General features: G+C 41.6%; 1 protein-coding gene across 1 annotated transcript in view; it reads right to left on the bottom strand.

The window, feature by feature from the left end:
• The window catches only part of Wdr36 (WD repeat domain 36), a 33,326-nt gene extending 12,907 nt beyond the window's left edge, over nt 1-20,419 (bottom strand). Inside the window, exons 1-15 of the mRNA XM_051163103.1 lie at nt 20,240-20,419; nt 18,264-18,291; nt 16,662-16,762; nt 15,609-15,726; nt 13,550-13,682; nt 11,656-11,710; nt 10,341-10,473; nt 9,820-9,995; nt 9,408-9,528; nt 8,703-8,768; nt 7,819-7,905; nt 2,960-3,105; nt 1,600-1,714; nt 959-1,124; nt 673-781 (exon numbers count right to left, since the gene is read on the bottom strand). Coding sequence (XP_051019060.1) covers nt 673-781; nt 959-1,124; nt 1,600-1,714; nt 2,960-3,105; nt 7,819-7,905; nt 8,703-8,768; nt 9,408-9,528; nt 9,820-9,995; nt 10,341-10,473; nt 11,656-11,710; nt 13,550-13,682; nt 15,609-15,726; nt 16,662-16,762; nt 18,264-18,291; nt 20,240-20,401 — 1,716 coding nt within the window. The 5' untranslated portion in view covers nt 20,402-20,419. The remainder of the gene's footprint in view (nt 1-672; nt 782-958; nt 1,125-1,599; nt 1,715-2,959; nt 3,106-7,818; nt 7,906-8,702; nt 8,769-9,407; nt 9,529-9,819; nt 9,996-10,340; nt 10,474-11,655; nt 11,711-13,549; nt 13,683-15,608; nt 15,727-16,661; nt 16,763-18,263; nt 18,292-20,239) is intronic.
• Nucleotides 20,420-22,181: the final 1,762 nt, after the last annotated feature.

Here is a 22,181-nt window from a genome sequence, read left to right as displayed (position 1 = left end):
AAGCTACCGAGGGAAAGGGAAGAGCAGGCTGACAAGGACACATGTTTTTAAAATGCCACTTCATCATAACACCCACCCCACCCAAGTTCCTCCAGATACCATCAAAACAAAATCTGCTGAAGGCTCTCTCCGCCAACCTCCAAGTTGCACAATGCAATTCCCTTACCCATTTCTCCTACTTCTGAAGGAAAGGGTGAGGATGCCAACTGTCTACCACTGATAAGGGACATGGCTGTTAATTACTAGCTTTATCATCCAGTAGTTACCATTTTCTTATTTTTTTCTCTTTCCAAATAAATAGTGGATCTGCAACTAACACTAAATGCTACATATACTTAATCCAGTCCTCAGTTAACAATTTTAGGTCTATTTAAATAAAATATATTTTAAAGGCAGCTTATGTTTTAACAGTATCACAGATCCCACTGACAAACACAATGCCAACTTCATCATATTTTTATTGAAACCCTTCAGAGTTATATAAATTCTAGAGTAACACTGCATCAGAACAAATGTACTGTCTCAGACTATTACAAATAGAAAGAAGAAACACATTCTCTCAGCTTAATTTAAAACCAAATGAAAAAGTATATATTCACTCACACTCAGTGGGACAGTCACTCTACAAGGCATATAACTTTTTTTAAAGACAAAAAAGCTGTTTCATTTTACCATGTCATTTATTTGGCCCTGGTGTCCAGAAAACTCTCTGACAATCTTCCTGGTTTCTATGTCAAGGACAGTAATGGAGAAGTCATCCAAGGCAAGCCCCAGAATGCCACTGGGGAGACAAATGCACGGATTTCAATAAACAAAGAAAAACATCTGTTAATAAAATCTATCTTTGAGAAAACTAAACTATACGCAGTTATTTACTATTTACTTGGCAATCTGCTCTCCTTAGGAGTTTTCACTAGAAACATCCAAACGAAAATCTGTTGTTACAGGGGAAGTTTACCTGGCCCTATGTAGCAGCATCATGTTTGGCGATGAATCAAGACTCAAAGACTGGACTAAAGACTTGCTTTTAAAGTTCCAGAATTTGAGTAAGCGTTCACTGCCAGCTGTAACTGCCAGCTGGTTTAGTCCATCCACCGCAACACCTCTTACAGAGCCTGTGTGAGCTTTTTAAATACAAGAAAAAAGAAATCAGAATTGGCAGGATCTGTCCAAACAGTACACCAAGAGATATTCCTTTATGTGACTATCTGATGTCCCACTATTGATAAAACCTAAAATCTTGACATTAAACTGAATTACAAACTAGGAAGAAAACTCTAGTTATCAGACCGTCCAGGAAAAAACAGTTGATGCCATGAAAGATAATCTTATTAAACTAATTATTAAATATTTAACTACTAGTTTATATTTTAGTATTATAATACTAAATGTATAGTATATTATAATATTAACCATCATTAAATATTCAACTATTAAATATAGAACTAATATTAACTATACAAAAAGAAAAATATTTTCTATCTACTTCCCCCTAATGTATTCATGACTTTTCCCTCTTTGAATATTTTAATATGGTGTTTCAGATGGAGTTGTAGAAACCCATCTAAACCATATTTTTAAAAGAAAAAAAATCAATACCTTTATCATCTCCAAAACTTCCTCGATGTATACCAGACTGCATGTTATATACATCTACATTTCCTGAGGAGAGGCCAACTATTGCAAAGTTTCCACAGGAAGTTATATCTACTGCCTTTAGTAAAAAAAAAAAAGGGGGGGGAGGGGGTAGAGAGGTTAAGTTTAATAATCACACAGAATATAACATTGCCTTTATTATATATCATGATTTCCAAAGTGTTTTTCAATTTATTATTTGTCTCATCTTGATTTGCTTTATCAAATATAATATATTATATTATAGTATATAATTCTATTTCCATTTTAAATAAGTATGAAGAAATTTCTAAGGTAGGCCAGGTGGTGGCGGCACATGCCTTTAACTCCAGAAGAAGCCAGCCTGATCTACACAGAGAAACCCTGTCTCAAACACACACACACACACACACACACACACACACACACACACACAGAGAGAGAGAGAGAGAGAGAGAGAGAGAGGAGAGAGAGAGAGAGAGAGAGAGAGAGAGAGAAAGACAATATCTGAAAGAAGCTGGAATAAATAGTAGCTGTAACCATTTTCACTACTTCTATGTGAATTGTTATTCAATTCTATACTATAGAATTGAATTCTATACAATGAATTCAAAACTATACAAGTAAACTTCCTAAGGAAGCTTAAAATAGTTGAAAAAACTCATAAAAAAAGTTTTCTTATACAAGAACATACTACATACATACTTATAGAGCAATTTGCATAAAATAGGGTGAAATGTTAAAATATACTGCAATAAGCATTTTCAAAAGCAGAGATACCCACTAAAGATCATTAGAATGAACAAGTTCATCAAGGTTGCAAGATGCAAGATGGATATGCAAATGTAATTATATCTTAACTCATCAGTAATTAGTACAACTTAAAAGCAATTCCACTTATAATAGCAACAATTTTAAAAAGAAAATGCTAATTGTTGTTTTTGTAAATTCATAGGAGCAAAGGAGCCAAAAGTAGTCTTCAGACAAGAACAGACTTGGCGGAAACACACTTCCTGTCCTCAAATCTTACTAAAAGCTAACATAGGACAGGGTGGTCGCCTTATGTCAGAACCGACACATACAAATTGCCCAAGACCACATGAAAAGATGCTCGACACCGCAAGTCCTACAGGGAATGCAAATCACAACCCTAGGTAGACAGTACATCCAATCCCAAATTTAATAAAAATCTCTCCAATTAGAAAAGTTGATACTATTAAGGCATTTTATCTCCAAAATGTTAAACCTCGTTTCCCCCATTAGTATTATTAGTAAACTTAAAGCAAAATTAGCTAATTGTGCTTTTTTAATGGTGAGATACTATACAGTCAACAAGGTCACTTACTGTTGCAGTGGCGTCACCTGCCTTCATTCCTTTTGGCTTGAGAAAATAAGCACCTATTGTCGACCTTTGGTAATTCCAGGTTGAGCAAGTCAGCTTACTTTGATGGCAAGCAATGACGCCATCCCAGTCACTCTGACGGGCTTCCTCTTAAACACAGGAGAATCATAGATCACAATGTTTACCCTCCCACTCACTTACCATCAGCCAAGCACCCAATAGTCCCCATGCACATATGGCACCAACAGTCCCCATGCACATATGGCACCAATAGTCCCCATGCACATATGGTACCAATAGTCCCCATGCACATATGGCACCAATAGTCCCCATGCACATATGGTACCAATAGTCCCCATGCACATATGGTACCAATAGTCCCCATGCACATATGGCACCAATAGTCCCTATGCACATATGGCACCAATAGTCCCCATGCACATATGGTACCAATAGTCCCCATGCACATATGGTACCAATAGTCCCCATGCACATATGGCACCAATAGTCCCTATGCACATATGGCACCAATAGTCCCCATGCACATATGGCACCAATAGTCCCCATGCACATATGGCACCAATAGTCCCCATGCACATATGGCACCAATAGTCCCTATGCACATATGGCACCAATAGTCCCTATGCACATATGGTACCAATAGTCCCTATGCACATATGGCACCAATAGTCCCCATGCACATATGGCACCAATAGTCCCCATGCACATATGGCACCAATAGTCCCTATGCACATATGGCACCAATAGTCCCCATGCACATATGGCACCAATAGTCCCCATGCACATATGGCACCAATAGTCCCCATGCACATATGGCACCAAGGACACAAGAGTAAAATAAGCAGGTTATCTTAATAATAATCAACTTTCCAATTTAATGGATTATAAGCAACATAAAAACCATATTATTTTATACTGTTTGACAAATGCAACATAAAATGGTTAAATGAAGCTAATACATCTCTCGCTATAGATTCTGTCGAGAAAAAAAATTATAGTAATAAAATGTGATGGCACAACAGTGTCTTCTAAGGCAACTCAAGAAGAATTTGCTAAGATTTTAGAATAAAAATAATAGCTCACAGAGAGTGGTAATAAGACAGAAATTAGCAGGCTTGATGGGGCCCTATAGATAGGGGCCCAAGGGCGACTAAGTAGGGGTTGGAGTGATGGGGCAGTGGTTAAGACCACTGGCTGCCTTTCCAGAGGACGGAGGTTCAACCCCCAGAACCCATATGGAGACTCACAACCACCTGTAACTCCAGTTCCAAGGGATCCATGAGTACCAGGCACATTTGTGGTACACATATATACATGCAGGTAAAATACTCACATACACATTAAAAACTGAATTCAACATTCTAAACATTTTAATTTTATTTTTAAAAACAGTTTTCTAAAAGTGACTAAGAAAAACTAAGGAAAGCTAGTAGGTGAAGTATCTTCTTGGAAGAGGTGGGAGAAGAAACAAACTGGCCAAAACACAAAGGATTTTGAAAGTCATGTTTAGATGTGGTGCTTTAAATAGGTATGCCACCATAGATCCACATGTTTGAATGCCTGGCCTATAGGGATTGGCACTATTAGGAGGCCTGGCCGTATTAGAGGAAGTGTTGTCACTGTGGGGACAGGCTTTGAGGTCTCTTATGCTCAAGCTACCCACAGTGTGACACACAGTCTCCTGCTGCTACCTGTGGATCCAGATGTAGAACTCTCAGCTCCTTCTCCAGCGCCATGTCTGCCTGCACGCTGCCATGCTTCCCACCATGATGATACTGCACTAAATCTCTGAACTATAAGCCAGCCCCAATTAAATGTTTTCTAAGAGTTGCCATGGCTATGGTGTCTTGTCACAACAATGAGACCCAAACTAAGACACCTGGAAATAACTTAAAATAGACGGGGGTCTACTGAGTTACTTCTTGGTAGTTTTCAATGGCCCCTTTCTTATCTGCATGCCTCCTTCTTACAAAGCTCTACCCAATGCCGGGATGATACTGGATGATAAAGCTGGGTGTGGTGGCACACGCCTTTAATCCCAGCAATCGAGAGGCAGAGGCAGGCGGATCGCTGTGAGTTTCGAGGCCAGCCTGGTCTACAAAGTGAGTTCAGGACACCCAAGGCTATACAGAGAGACTCTGTCTTGAAAAACAAAAAAATCCATAGGACACCAAAGTGTCAGGAACTTTAGACAGAACTGTACCCCCATGCATTGCTGTCTCAGTGAGCTTTCACAAGCAGGCATAAGTAAAGGGGACTGTACTGGATGGTTCTGAGTGTCAACTTGACACAAGTTGGTCAGCAGAGAGGAAGGAGCTTCAGTTGAGAAAATGCTTCTATGAGATCCAGCTGTAAGGCATTTTCTCAGTGCTCAACATGGGAGGGGCCAGTTCATGGTGGGTGGTGCCACTCCTAGGCTGGTGTCCTGAGTTCTAAAAGATAGCAGGCTGAGCAAGCCAGGCGAAACAAGCCAGTAAGCAAGACCTCTCCATGTCCTCTGCACGAGCTCCTGCCTCCAGGTTCCAGCTCTGCTTGAGTTCCTGTCCTCAACTTCCTCCAATGATGGACTATGACCTGGAAGTATAAGCTGAATAAGCCCTTTCCTCCCCAACTTGCTTTTTGCTCACGGTGTTTCACTGCAGTAATAGAAACCCTGACTAGGACAGAGGTTGGTGGCAGAGACTGGGGCGTTGCTGTAACAGGCTTGACAGCTGACTGTGCGTCTGTCTGGAGGAGTGTGGACCATGGGAGTTAAGATTAGAAAAGCAGCTGAACACGTTAAGAGCTGCTGACTGGTGCACGCTAGTCAACGCAGGGAAGGCAGTGGTGCTGACGGTGGGCTGAGCTGTGGCAGCCTGGCTCAAGACGTTTCAGAGGAGAATTTTAGTATGTTGCCTAGGGATTGTTCATGTGATTTTTTTTTGGGGGGGGTGTAGAATGTGGTTTTTTTGTGCCCTCATTTGAAGAGTCTTGCCTGAGGCTAAAGTGAAGAGATTTAGATTAATTATATTAGCAAAGAAATCTCTCAAAAAGGACTAGTATAGACTCTGTTGTATGGTTTCTAATGTTCACTCATATGAAGAATGTTTTGATGAAAAGGAGCTCAGCAACAAAAAATAAAAATGTACAGATTGAAGGGGGAAAGGGCACCAAAAAGTGGAATGGAGCTAAATCCTATCTTCAAGGAAATAAACAAGCCAGGAGTGGTGGCACACGTCTTTAATCCCAGCACTCAGTAGGCAGACGCTGGTGGATATCTCAGAGTTCCAGGCCAGCCTGGTCTACAAAGTGAGTCCAGCACAGCTAAGGCTACACAGAGAAACCCTGACTTCAAAAACCAAAAACCAACAAAAACAAAACAAAACCCAAGGAAATAAACAGATTGTGAAATGGAATAAAGGGAATGGTGACCTCAGGGCAAGATCTCACCCAGCTAAACTTCCATCTTGTGCAAAGGAATTAAAGAAGAGTTTAGGTTCGATCCTGGTGGTACACACCTTTAATCCCAGCATTCAGGAGATGCAGTTCTCTGAGTTCAAGGTCAACCTGGTCTACAGATCAAGTTTCAGGACAGCCAGGTTAGGCAGTGAAGAAAACGAGCAAAATAGAAAGCTGGGGAAAGCTGGGAATATGTCATTGAAAGAGGAGGCCATGTTCCAGCCCCAGCAAGCAGCAGAAGTTGGCAGATTTGGCCACGTGTTTCTGGATTTATAGTCAAGGACAGAAGAAAGGTATTGTGGACTCTCCCTCCAGGACTAAGGAGAGCATGCAGCAGGGCGTCCCTGGACGGTGGCCCAGAGAGGCCACCGTGAGAAGCTGTGAAGGTGAAGCCTGGATGGCCTTGGACACCCCAAGGGGTGAGAAATGCCAGAGCTGTGGGCTATCTGCCAACGAACTCTGCTGACAGGAAGTGGAACCAATCCAAGAGAAAGAAGTGTTGCAGTCAACAAAGCTGAAAGAAGCTGGAGATCTGAGGAATGTTCTGACATCAGACAGTGCAGAGTTTGGAGTCTGCTCAGTTGGTTTTCAGTCTTGCTTTGGTCCATTATTTCCTCGCTATGCCCCCTTCCCTATGTTTTGAACAGTAACATATATACTGTGCCATTACATGTTGAAAGTATATGATCTGTTTTTTGATTTTATAGGGGATTACAGTTAAGAGACTACATGAATCTCTGAAGAGACTTTGAACTTTTAAACACTGTTAAGACTGATAAACTATGGGGAACTGCATTTTGCATTGTGTTATGGCTACAAGCCTCTGGGGACCGGTGGTAGTTTGAAGAGGCATGGCCCCCAGAGACTCATGTGTCTGAATGCTTGCCCACAGGGAGTGGCACCACTAGGAGGTGTGGTCTTCTTGGAGGAAGTGTGTCCATGTGGAGGCTGGCTTTGAGGTCTCAGGCCTCATACGCTCAAGCCAGTGTGGTACACTGTCTCCTTCTGGTGCCTGTGGATCAAGATGCAGAGCGCTCAGCTCCTGCCCAGCACCATGTCTGCCAGTCTGCTGCCACGCTTCCCTCCACGCTGATAATGGACTAAACCACTGAAACTGTAAGCCAGCCCCAATTCAATACTTTCCTCTATAAGAATTACCTGCTATGGTCTCTCTTCTTAGCAATAAAACCCTAATTACAACAGGGACTATAAAACCAAATGTTACTAATGGCTGTTATAAGAAAAGACTGATACAAAACACGTTCTGATTAAAGGTAACTTCTTCAGTGTTCACACAAGAGCAGCATGCACTTGAGGTCACCTTCTGAGTATTTTACAAACAGAAAAATGTATTACAATAGAGGACACGAAGATATAAAACAAAAGAGCATCACGTCACTCACCAGCAGCAAACTCTGTGATGGGAGGAAGCCGTACCGACATGGTGTTCTGAAGTCCTTTACGTTTAACTATCTTTTTATTCATTAATCCTGGGATTGGGTGAAAGAGATAATAGGAAAGTTTCTTAATGAAAAAGTATGTTAAGGAATTACTTATTGTTAGAAGAAATAAACAAAACAAGATGCTCCCAATTAAGTTAGAAGCAAAGCAAAGTTGTTATTACCAATACTACTAATTTCTGAAGTAAGTTATGAAAATAAATTGTATGAAATAACAGAAAAAGATAACACTATTGCTTTTCAAGGATACTACAGTCGGAGTCGAATGAATCGAAAGAACCAAACAGTGCCAGTCACAGCTTCACTGGGACGTTACAGAACCAAACAGTGGCAGTCACGGCTTCACTGGGACGTTATAGAACCAACACAAAGGGAACCTGGCTAAGCAGTCAACACTGTAGCAGCAATCAGATGAAAATAGATTTTAAAATGCTGCATGCATATTAGCAAACAAAACAACAAAACAAACACCTGTGAGGTGCCACTGAGTAACATTCTAAGTGCAGCAGTAGCAGCAACATGAACTCACGAACCATCTCTGAAGAGCACACCTTCTTAGGCGGGAAGACTGTGAGGCGACCAGCTCTCCAGTTCCATTTCGGAAGGGATTATTTCAGGTGTGGATATGAGCACACGGGTATGAAAGGGTACTTGTCTAAATAAAGCCTCTTCCACACACGGCTCAAAACATTACCCAGGAGAAGAAATGAACTAATAGAGCTTCACTTGGGCCTCTTACAGAATCTTGGACTTCTTTTATCTTTTCTTTTTTTTCCCTCCTCTTTTTTGTGACCAGCAGCTTGTTTTCTACCTTGTAACTCACTTACCATGCCCCAAACTCTTGTTGAATTTTTCATGGACAGTAGAAAATGACTGCAGAGTTCCATCTTGACCTATTGATATGAACATAAAACGCCAGTCAGAGTTCTTTGAAACAGAACATGCCTGTCAGAAAACAGCCCAAGATGGAATCATGTGAGAATTCTGAGTGCTTGTGAGAACACTCCAAGAAAATAAGACAAGTCTTATGACCTCAGTTTTTTTTCAAAACACAGACTTGTTCTTGGATGTGTTTTGTTTTGTTTTTTGATTTTCTTTTCAGAGCTGAGGACGGAACCCTTGGGTGCATTTGCATGCTCCTCCCAGTGTAGCGGACAGGAGTGAGTTTACTTCAGCTGTTGTCATCCATGCGCCTCTATGGAAATAAATGTTTTGCCACATATGTCTTGTCCTTGTGATTAAATACCTACTCATGTGACTCTTCCTAACCTTCAGAGTGTAAGCTGCCTGATGCTCTGAATGAGTTGGCTATTGCATGAGAGGCCCGCTCTCCCATGTTCACATCACCAAAGCTAGAGGGGTAAACAATGCCAACCTCAGACATTGGAGAGCTAGGTTCTACAAAAAACCACAGCTGGAACGCTTCTAAGAGCCATTAAAAAAAAAAAGTCTGTAAATACTAAACCAACTGAATCTGAGTTTCTAGCTCTTAAATATTTATTCAAAACCAATGCTAGAAAGCAGAAACTTACTTGCACTTAAAATCTGCTGTCCATTTTGTCCATAGTATCTGATCTTGGTGAGAGAAGCGCTATGTCCCATTCTGAACCTCAGCAGTCGTCCATCACCCGTAGGGCCATCAAATATCCAAACCTTCAAAGAAATACAATGGTAAGTTGCATCATCCATGTGCCACCTGCAGGTAGTTAAGTCACCTTCTGAACACAGTAACCAACACGGGGCAGTGCCTGCAATGCCACTGTCCCATTGGGGGTTTCAGGGAAAATAAGCTGTAGCTCTAACCCACTTTGTCTCAATCACGCACCCAGCTATGCTTGTGTTTCCCCCCATTCCTCCAGTCTAAGTCCAAGGCTGATAGGTTAAACGAACTGTAACCACCCCAGGCCATACGTGCTTAGATGAGGACAGCAATAGTCATGGTACCCTAAGAGCATTGTCAGCGCCATTTGTAACAAGCAGCGGCTCTCGATGGAGAAATGTCAGCCCGGCGACCGCTGTGGAGTGTGCATTTCTCATTTGATTGACTAATTTTTTGTCTTCCAGATCCCAGAGTGCAATATGGCCACATGGGCTTCCAGCTGCCATTATTGGATGCCCATCTGTTAATAAAATAAAAACATTAACAAAAACATCTCCCCAAGACACTGCTCATATTTCTATGCCTTATACTTACTAATTTCCATTGTTTAAACTCCAAGAAAATATGTTTTTTTGTTTTGTTTTCTTTTTTGAGACAGGGTTTCTCTGTGTAGCCTTGGCTGTCATGTGTAGACCAGGCTGGCCTTGAACTCAGTGATCCACCTGCCTCAGCCTCCCAAGTGCTAGAATTAAAGGCGTGCACCATCACACCCAGCAAGAAAATATGTTTTTAAAAATACCCTTATCTTTCTAGTGATGAATTTTAAGTATTCTTAACTCTTAGGATTAAGAAAGTAAACCGTTACCTGTGCAAAACGAAATAGAAGTAATGGGTCCCCAGTCCTGATGGAACTTCATTAGTGTCTCATCGAACTTAATGTTGTGGATGACCACCTGACCAGACATGAGACCAACAGCAACGACATCTACAGCCGGTGCCTGGAAAGTAAATGACTCAGCCTTTTATTTTCTTAACCAATATATCTTCTTGATGATGTACACTATGATGTGCGATCAAAAAAGAAATGCAATGCCCTCTAAAAGGAAGAAGAAAAGCCCACCCATCTAATCATTCTGGCATTACCATCAGTAGTTAACAATGTTTTCCAAATTACTTGCAGCTTCAATTCTTCTAGTCAGTCTCTTCCCAACCCTTAAAGCAACACTGACTTGGTTAAGAAAACAGTTACACAGAAAAGAGGGCTGTACGTGAACTCACTAGTTTCTGACTAGAAGAACTGGGGGCGGGGGAAAGATAAACCTTAAACACATGGAAAGGCTTGCGAGAAACATGAGAACACAAGCAACCGACTTTATCAGAAGAAAAGAGGAAAAGCTACAAAACATACTAACGTTTTCTAATTAGTCTATCCTAGCGCTGATGGTCAATAATTACAGTGGCCTTTATAATGGTCTAAAAGAGAAGGCTTCCCTTCAGAGTTAACGCGAGGACTATCCAGTGTATCATTATGCAGTGAGGCAGGCTTTACACTTCGTCAACAGGCAGTTGAGTGCCTACTACACTCTAAACGTTAGAAGCCAAGGCTAACAAAACAAGCGGGGTCCTCGCCCTCAGATACTCCAGTCTTCAGGGCACACCATCAAACAAACCTAAGCCAATGGTGGAATGCAAACAAACTGAGCTGGCACAGGCAGTGCAGCAGCAGGCAAAGCAGCTGTTCTGCAGATACACACCCACGCACGCGCCTGACTAACCGTGAAAACGAAAGCAGCTGTTCATGGAAGACCCTGCCATCTAATAAACAGCAGAGTTTGGGTCCCAACATTTCAAATAGCGAAACTCAGTACCCTGATGAATTACTCTGTAGTCGCCAGTCTCCCTGCTATTTCTGTTCCACATAAGGCACTAAAGTACATGCTCATGAATGAAATCACAAGGAAATTCCAACTCTGTAAGATTATACTAACCTTCATAGCAAAGACATTATTTCTTATTTTCAATTAAGTTTCTAGAACACTGTTTCCTCAGGGCAACAGTTTAAAGAGAAGCAAAGCTACGCATTAGTTTTTATTGAAGTCTAAAAACATGGTTACTCTAGGAAAGTAAGACTGTCTCCTACTAGCCTTGTTTCTTCTTTAATTAAACAAAAAAGAACTAACCTGCTGAAGAGCTGTCACTCCAACCTTCCACCCTGGAAATGTATACAGGAGCTTACTATAAGAAGAAAGATAAAAATTATTATTTCAAGGAAAGCAAAATCAACTATGCATTTAAGAAAAACAATAGGTTCTGTTTATTATTTTTATTTTATTTTATTGTTTTGTTTTTTGTATTTTTCGAGACAGAGTTCTCTTATAGTCCTGGCTGTCCTCGATTCACTTTGTAGACGTAGCTGGCCCCTAACTCACAGAGATCCACCTGCCTCTGCCTCTCAAGTGCTAGGATTACATGAGTGCACCACCACACCTGGCTTATTTTTATTTTTTAATCAAGGGATACTATGTTCTTTTTAAGGATTCATTTATTTTTCTTTTATGTATATGGATGTTTTGCCTGCATGTTATATCTATGCACCACATGTTTGCAGTGCCCTTAGAGTCCAGAAGACAGCAGTTGGATTCCTCCGGAACTGGAGGTACAGACTATTGTAAGCTGCCATGTGGGTGCCGGGAAGCAAACCCAGGTCCTCTGGGAAAGCAGTCAATGCTCTTAAGCCCAGGGCCATCTCTTCAGCACCCCAGCGCTGGTTATTAAATTCCTGCCTCAGCACTCCCTATTCTCAGAACATATGTCAACTTACTTAGTATTCAAAATGTAATCACAGAAAGTAAATGTGATCTGCATTCACCATTTTCCAGAAAACAAAAGAGAAGTGAAGTAATTAAGCTAAGCTGGCATAGCTAGTCAGTAACAGAGCCCGGCTGGACTTTAGATCTCAAGCTGAAACTCCAGCTCTTCAGTGACATTCTGAACAAAAAGCCAAATATAAAATAAAAAATATTTTTGGCTACAATTTAATTATTTCTAGAAACATCACTACTGATGTGAGTAGTATTTGTACATACATGATTTCAGAATCAAACCATTAACAAAATAAGTTCATAAAGCGAAGATTGGAAAACACAACAATCACCAAAGTATTAAGTCATACATTCAATTGTGCAAATGAGCATAGTTTAGTTTACTCAGTAATTATGCAATAGATACTTAAACGTACAGCAAGTAATGCAAAAGAAAAAAAAAAAAAACCTAAGAAAATAACTTCACAGACTGAAACAGATCTTGGTCAATAACCATGAACCTAGCACAGGGCAGGCAGTCAACGGTGGAAAGTTGAACTGAACACTGATTGAAAACCATGAACCAGGATTAACATCAAACCTTCCCTTTGCAAATTTATAACGGCTTCAGACAGGATAACTAGGGAGGACTCAAATATTGTATTTGTATGTGTAAGTGTCCCCATGTATGGATGTGCACCACATGCGTGCTTGGTACCTGAGGAAAAGGGCGTCGCATCCCTTGGAACTGTAGTTACAGGCAGTTGTGAGCCGCCTGAAGTGGGTGCTGGGAACCAAACCCAGGTCCTCTGCAAGAGCAGAAAATGCTCTTAACTACTGAGCCATCTCTCCAGCCCTTTGTTTGCTTTTTAAAATACTGCATAAAGGTTGAGCTGCCTTCCCTTCTCTTTGGCTTAGTGTTCACATAACAGGTAATTAACTATATATTTAAAGTCACTGAGGCGGTCTTCCGTTCTCTACTAATAGTAGATAATAATTAGATTGGTGGTGATTAAAGTACTAGCTGTTTAAAAAGCATTTCTCCCAGCCACTGTGCAGTTAATTCACTCTATACGGGTTCTTCCCCATCATGCGCCACTGGTGAACACCGGTCAACGGGCATTTCTGTGCCGCTCACCATGTGCCAGGACAATATGCGGCATTCACGTATGCTCATGTCAGGGCAATATTTCAACAGAGATTTCACAATCCTTGAGGGAGCAGTAGATAAAGACAAATTGAGAATTAAAAGCATTTACAATTAAGTGCTTACTTGGATTTTACATTCCACAACTGTAGGCTTCCCTGCTCACTGCCCAGTAGGACTTTATTCAAGTAGGTGCTTGGGTGCAAAATTGTAGAAATTTGAAAAACTGACTTATCAAAAGTCAACTGAAGGTATTCCTCTATAAAAGTAAAAGTTACGAACACAGTTACTGTTTATGAAATAATTTTATGCATTTTTCATATACTCACATCTACTATACACACTATCACACCAAAGACTTACTATAAATAAGAGACTTACATTTCAACCTATCAGCACTTGTCTTAAAAAATATTTTTTGTGTGTGTATGTGATGGACACACATGTACACAGAGTGCATGTGGAAGTCAGAAGACACCCTACAAGAGCTTGTTCTCCCACTCCACCATGCAGGACTAACACAGATCACTGGGCTTGGCAGCAAATGCCTTTAGCTGTTGAGCCATCTCACCAGCCCTTTATCCAATAAAATTTCTTGAGAAACAAAATGTGATAGGGCAACTTGTAAATGCCATCAAGACTATCAAAAATGAAGTGTAAATACTACTACTCAAAATTATCCTGCCAAATCAGTTTACAGAAAGGATTAAAAATGATCCTGGGGGTTAACATTAGGATTTCTATGATTTAGTTCTAAATGAAACACAAAGTATCTGCAAAGCTCTACAAGCAACTTAAATGAAACCCCAAAGAGGCAAACCTCATCAAAACCCACAGTAATGACTACATTTCCTCAGAAGTGTCCAATACAGAAGGCAAGTTATCACCCTGCAGAGTAGGGAGTAGCACAGTCAACAGCCAGTCACTTGCTGGACAATCAGAAACCTCTTAGAAATAGTGTTTACTACATTTAAAATTCCTATTTATTTTGGTTTTAATTTAGTTTGTGACTAAAATAATGTTTCAATATGTTGCCAAAAGTTTAGTATCAAAGAAGGCACAATGGAGAAGGAAAGTAAAGGAAAATGTGTACAAACTTTAGAGTGCTACTTTGAGAGATTCTTGCCTTTTTGAACCAGCAGTTTTACTTAAAGTCACTAAAAACAGCTCCAGGAAGAACCTATTTCACTGTGCAGTTGTAACAGCCATACCAACACCTGGCATTAGCATCAACAAGGAACCAGATGCTGAGACCTTATGAGCACCTGTCTCCACAGAAAATACTTTCTTACATGAACAAGAGAAAACAGAGGCTTAGGAATTTCAATGAGGCAGCCGGGCGTGGTGGCGCACGCCTTTAATCCCAGCACCCGGGAGGCAGAGGCAGGTGGATCGCTGCGAGTTCGAGGCCAGCCTGGTCTACAAAGTGAGTCCAGGATAGCCAAGGCTACACAGAGAAACCCTGTCTCGGGAAAAAAAAAAAAAAAAAAAAAAAAAAAAAAAAAAAAAAAAAAAAAAAAAAAGGAATTTCAATGAGGACACAGTATACCTCTCAGAAAGGCACTCTCTAAAGAGTTACTAAAAACAAACACATGTCACTGGCCAATAGATCACTGAGAGATAATAGTAACTAAAAACGCAAGCAGGTAACTCAATAGATCCAATGCAGGACTGACCCACACTACCTTACTAAGGAAAGCTAGGGACATCCTGGTGGTAAACTCCGAACCTGTGACAATTACACCACCCTTAAACACAGTGCTACTGCAAAGGAGAATCAGAGTCTCATCCTTTGAAAGAGGATGAATATTTTTTTCAGGTTACAGGATCTTCAAGGTGACAACTATAATTTCTTTTCCTTAAAGTTGAAGACATTACCCAAGAATGTCTCAGGTGTTTCCAAACTTATGACGCAGAGAAAACCACATCATAACACATCCCCAACCTTGGCGAAGTACAATGGAGACTGTGTCACCTAAGGTGAGCACTTCTAATATGTCCAAATAGTTCACAATCTAAGTAAAACTGCTTATTTAGAACCTTTTCCCCCATACATGCTTAAATATTCTCCAGTGTTTTATTGTGTGTATGTGAAAACTCTGGTACAGAACACATGGTTTTCATAGATTTCATTAACTACATACATAAATATACACATTATCCCAAGGTAAAGAAACAGTCTTACCTTCTGAATATATGTGCCAAATAATAAGAGTACTGTCGGTGTCCACTGAGATAACATGGTCCCCAAAGGGTTGCAAAAGACGGATTTCTGCCTTGTGGCCCTTAAAAGTATGCACTATCTATAATGCCAAAGTTTAAAAGAAATTCATGTTACTCAGCCCATCATGTAATATTATTATATAATCCAGAAAATATGCCAGCAACTAAAATACTCATGTTACGAAATGCAGTCCAATTTTTAACTATCTGAGATTACATGAGGAAATAAGAAGGAACCAGGCTTGTTGAGCTGCTCACTCAGGCTACTCAATAAGGAAGTGAAGTGTGGAGTAGGAAGACATCAGTAATGAGAGCTAGAGAGCTCAGCCTCTCCGCTGCAGTTAGAAAAGTGCCGGGTGGTGGTGGTGCACGCCTTTAACCCCAGCACTCGGGAGGCAGAGGCAGGTGGATCCCTGTGAGTTCGGGGCCAGCCTGGTCTACAATGCGAGTCCAGGACAACCAAGGCTACACAGAGAAACCCTGTCTAGAAAAACCAGAGGAAAAAAAAAGTGGCATGCAACACACAGGCCCCTCTCCCAGTGTACCAGGGTGACAGTGTGCACCCTAGAGAAATGGTACGCCCCAGAAGACTGGCCTCCACATACTCTACCAATACTGACTTCCAGATGATTTGGAGAAAACAGTAGATGATTTTTTTCCTTACACCTTTCTGCTTCGACACAGAAACACTTTATCATAGCTGGTCCTTCCATAACTAAATTCCTTTCTTGTCCAGGGCTCCAGTCCCCACTAGGACCCAGTAACTCTACTCTTTGACTTGGTTCTTCGGCCCAGGAGGGAGTAAGTTTCTCCACAGCTGACGTTCCTGATGTCTCCCTGTCTCTAATTTGTTCCCCTAACCCCTGAATACACAGTGACTACAGTTTTTTTCACTAATTTTTTCATTAGCATGCACAAATACAGACATAGACACACCACACACACACACACACACACACACACACCATCTTCTCTTCCTCTAGAAACTGCCATAATAGGAAAAAATAATACAAACCTCTTTATTACGGGCAAACGCAGAGAAAACATTTCCATATGCAGCAAAGACTAGCCTCCCATCAGCTGCCATGCAACAGATATCCTGTGGAACAGAGTTACCTAGGAAAAAACATAAAGGAAATGTGGGTTGTTAAGACTGTGGAATGACTAGAAATCTTAAGTATACGTAAAATATTTTCATGAGTATAATTCAAAAGTATGCATTTAAATAAAAACGAGAATTGGCATCAAATTTTAACTTCAGTATTATAAACATATATGGTGTGCAGATATAACAGCATTCTAAAGAAAGAAAAAGCTTTTTTGAGAGTTTGGAAGAAAAATCAACACTTAATATACAAACTTCAGGCACATGGATACATGGTATATGTAGCTGTAACATCTTAAACAGTGTGAAGATTTTTAGTGACTCAAAAATATTTTCTTTTTAAAAAGGATTTATTTACTATGTATACAGTGTTCTGCCTGGATGTACTCCTGCACACCAGAAGAGGGCATTAGATCACGTTACAGGTGGCTGTGAGCCATCATGCGGTGTCTGGGAATTGAACTCTGGACCTCTGGAAGAACAGTCAGTGCTCTTAACCTCTGCGCTATCTTTCCAGCTCCTCAAAAATAGCTTTAAAGTAAATCATAACTTTGAGTAACTCTGACAAACTCTATACAGTATTTATATGTTGACTTCTAAAATAATCATGTACAATGTGGTTTCAACTCAGTCTTTTCCAAAGTAAGCACGCCTATTACCTCTACGCACTCTCACACGATATAATTTCCTTGGCCTTCATTTCTGTTCCTCTCTAAGGACTAAGGAGTTTAGCAGATAGAGGATAGTCTTAAGTACATTTTATCCTGTATATTCCATTTGGGGATTTAGATCCCACAACAGTACTTTCTTTAGAACTACCAATTAATTCACTTTCTTACTCAACTTAGTTTACTCTCTTTTGCTTATTTACTTAAACCAACACGTGGCTGGAGAGATGGCTCAGAGGTTAAGAGCATTGTCTGCTCTATGAGAGGTCTTGAGTTCAATTCCCAGCAATCATCTGTAATGAGATCTGGTGCTCTCCTCTGGCGTACAGGCACACATATAGGCAGAACACTGTATACATAATAAATAAATAAATCTTTGCAGGGCGGTGGTGGAGCACACCTTTAATCCCAGAACTTGGGAGGCAGAGGCAGGTGTATCTTTGTGAGTTCGAGGTCAGCCTGGTCTACAAAGTAAGTTCAGGACAGACAAGGCTAACACAGAGAAATCCGGTCACAAAAAAACCAAAAATAAATAAATAAATAAATTCATGTAGATCATAAAAACAAGTTCTGATAAATTACAAGTAAGTAGCATGACAACTAACAATAAAACATGATCCTGTCCTGCCCTTTAAATTTAAGACAAAACACCCGGGTGGATTTCTGTGACTTCCAGGACAGTCTGGTCCACAAGGCGAGTCCAGGGCAGGCAAGGCTACACAGAGAAACCCTGCCTCAATCAAAAAAACAAAACAAACAAACAAAAAAACAAGACAAACAAAATATTTATGACAAAATAAAAACTAAATATAGCAAACACCAATTCACAAAAAAGTACACTTACTTACTGCAACCAGACTAAGCTTCTGAACCTGTTGTTAAAAAAGAAAAAGAATTAAACACGTTTTCATTAACAAAAACAATTACAATTAGGTTGCTAGCTCCTTATGAATCTGCTATGCTGTCCTTTCCTAAGAAAGCTCCTCGCTGGTCCTCAGCTCTTTTACTAATAATGCTGGTGGTTTCCCCTGCTTTGCCAGCAGTGATGAGAGAAGAAAGAGAAGAAACAGCTTCTGTAAATGTCCAAGAGTAAAATTTCAGGCTTTCTGGGCCACACAGATTTTGTTTGTGGCATAAAAGCAAATACTCATAATAAATGTGCCTGGGTGGACTCCAATAAATTTTATGTATGAAAATCTAATTTTTACATAGTTTTCATATCACCAAATATTTTTGATCTTCTACCAGCTTTAATAAAAATATGAAAACCACTTGTAACTCCTGGACCACACAGTAGTGGACGTGACTAGTTAGCACACTGTAAGTCAGTGATCTTAGTATATGGATAGTAATCCAGCTGTGCAACATCAGGAATTTTTACTTAACTATTGTGTGCCTCAAATTCCACTTTCTGGGGAAAAAAGAGGGGCGGGGGCTCAAATACATATGCACATTATAGGATCAATGAGATTTTGAGTAAACATTTGTAGAACAGAATGGGGCCAATTATACAGTAAATGTTCAATAAATATTAGCTATCCAAAAATCTGCCTATTTTTCTTGTATAATAAATAAGCTATTCTGTACGAAGTCTGACACCATAATCAAAGCTACAGGAGAGGCAAATGGTAGGCCAAAGCACGTTACAAATGTCTTGGACATATCAGTGACGGGAACACAAAAGGCTCGTATTTTTACCTTTAAATTACTTCCAGTTTCAGACAATGCACTGGTTGGTATGACCGGCACAGTCTTCAGATGTCAAACTGTTATGGTAATAGTAAATGTAAAAATTCAAAAAAAAGGGGAGACTTTAGCTGATTTCTTACCAGTAAACTTCAATAGACATGCAAAGGGAGCATTTTTATTAACATTTCTGGATGTGTTACTTTTCTAACCACATGGTTTGCCTGGAAGCAGAGTAGGGGAAACTGTGTTTATGTCTAACTGTGTAACAGGGTAGCAAGAGAGCACTAGACCAAAGACAACTTCAAGAAAGTTTAACTGAGAAACAGAAAAGTGACGCTTCAGCTAGGAAACTTGAGCAGAGTCCAAAGCTGGCAAGCAAGGAGGAAGCACCAACACACGCTGCTCCTACAGGGTGAATAAGCTCCTTATAACCCACTCCTCTCAACATTACTAACCCAGGCTTTCAGAAACCCAAGACAGTAATAGCTCTTCGGCCACACCCACTCTGCCATTAATTCATCTGCTTCCCAACCTCCGGATGTCCTTATTAAAAACTTGCATCCTTTTGCATAAAATAAACAGAAAACGAGGGCAAGGACTGATAAGCTACTAAAAGTTAAACATCGTCACTAAGAGGAAGGCCCTTGGCAAGTAACTGAATTTTTCTAAGACTTTATTCCTAGTTTATTCAGGGTGCTATAATGCTCAAACATCAAATGTGAACGGTTCCCTCAAACTTATCTATCTCATCGTTTCTATTTCTTCCACTGTGTTTTAGTCTGAGTTTCCAAGCAAATCTTTTGTAGCCAATTATACCATAAAACGCCTAAGAAGTCTCCTTGTGGAAAAAAAAATTATGAACGAGGGATGGGCTCCTGCCTTGTTTACATCCTTAGGGGTGCCAAACCACTGAGATACTCTCCAGTAGTTTCCCCCAGGGTCAGAAAAGTCCTCCGAAACTCGCCCCCAGGTGGACTGCGAGGGCACAAGGATGCCATGAGGACAGCCCAAGACAGTGATTACGGTAAGGCAGGGTGACAAAAAGGGAAACCCTAGGTAGGTGGGAGGCGAAAGTGGGACTCCACTTAGGCAGTCCTGGTTCCTGGGAAGCGGGTGGAGGAAATCACTCACGTCATACGTGTGGAAGCTCTTGCCCACGCAAGTCGTCACGTAGAAGCGGCGCTTGAGAGCGCTGTACCGCACCACGTGTGGAATGTCGTTGCTGAACAGGCCCAGGGCCCGGAATCCCGCGAACAGCACGCTGGCCGCGCGGCCTTCCACGGAGCTCTCCATCTCCGCCGCAGCCGGGGTTCAGCTCAGGGGGCAGCAGAGTAGATAATGCTCACCCGGAGCTTTCGATGCCTCATGGAGGAGCCTATGCCGGAGCAGGAGATTGAGGACTACTTCCGGGATCCGGGGCCAATTGCTCTAGCACGTACTGCCTTTGGTGTACTACAAAATTGGGTCCCCACGGAGCCCGCGGGCCAGGTGCAACTTTGGTTCCGCAAGTCGCTTCTTTCCCGTCCTCTCCGCCCGCCCTGCCCCTGGCTTGCTTCTGGGTAGCGTTGTTTTCCTATTTATTGGTAGAGGGAAATCACTTTCAGGCGGGCCGCTGGGTAGCAGCAGCAATCGAAGTAGAAGACCTATAGCGCAGGAAAGATTTAAATGACTGAAATGGATGAGGGATTGTAAAAGGAGTAAAGAGATCACAGGATATTTGTTAAGAAATTGAGGGTAATGCCAGGTGTGGTAGTGAACGCCTTTAATCCCAGCACTGAGGAGGCAAAGGCGGGCAGATCTGTGAGTTGGAGGCCAGCCTGGTCTACCGAGAGAGTTCCGGGACAGCTAAAGCTACATAGACTGACCCTGTTTTTAAAATTCCTTATGTGTTGAGCATACACACTGACTTATGTACACATGGTGCAGCAGCTGTTTTGTTGACACAGTCCTATAATCTGAGCAGCAGCAGGTAGAAGGCCGAGGATGATGTACTGAAGGCCAGCCTGAGCTGCAAAGTGGGTTCTACCGCAGCTTGAACTCGATAAAGTGACCTGATCGGAAAAACAATACGATGTGTAAGAGTTTACTTCAGGATAATTGGGCTTCATTGGAATAAGATTGATAATTGTTGAAGCGATTAAAACAATGTAAGAATTCATTGTATTAGCCTTTGTGGTAGCCCACACTTTCAATCATAGAACTCAGGAGGCAGAGGCAAGCAGATCTCTGATTTTAAGGCCAGCCACCGAGGGCTACATAGTGTGACGTGTCTGTCTGTCTCAGTGGTCCCACTTTCCCTTTCTCTCTTCGTCCCTTTCTCTCCCTCTATCACCTATTTATATATGTACCTTGGTATAAGACTGAAATTTTCTAAACATACACTTCCTGGCAGGGCCAGATGACTCAGCACGGAGGGGACCTTGAAGGCAAGCCTGAATTTAACCCCCAGAATGCACATTGTGGAATGAGGAAACCCACTCCAAAAAACTGTATTCACATACCACCAACACCATCACCACCACCACCATCACAACCACCATCACCACCACCACCACCATCACCACCACAACCACCACCACAACCACCACCACCACCACCATCACCACCACCACCACCACCATCACCACCATCACCACCACCACCACCATCACCACCACCACCACCACCACCATCACCACCACCACCACCACCACCATCACCACCACCACCACCATCACCACCACCACCACCACCACCATCACCACCACCACCACCACCACCACCATCACCACACCACAACCACTGCCACCACCACCATCACCACCACCACCACCATCACCACCACAACCACTACCACCACCACCACCACAACCACTACCACAACCACTACCACCACCACCATCACCACCACCACCACCACCACCACCACCACCACCACCACCACCACCATCACCACCACCACCACCACCATCACCACCACCACCACCACCACCACCACCACCACCACCACCACCACCACCATCACCACCACAACCACTGCCACCACCACCATCACCACCACCACCACCATCACCACCACAACCACTACCACCAC

This window comes from Acomys russatus, chromosome 20, assembly GCF_903995435.1.
Source record: "Acomys russatus chromosome 20, mAcoRus1.1, whole genome shotgun sequence".
Lineage (NCBI taxonomy): Eukaryota > Metazoa > Chordata > Mammalia > Rodentia > Muridae > Acomys > Acomys russatus.
This window is presented reverse-complemented; position numbering and strand designations above follow the sequence as displayed.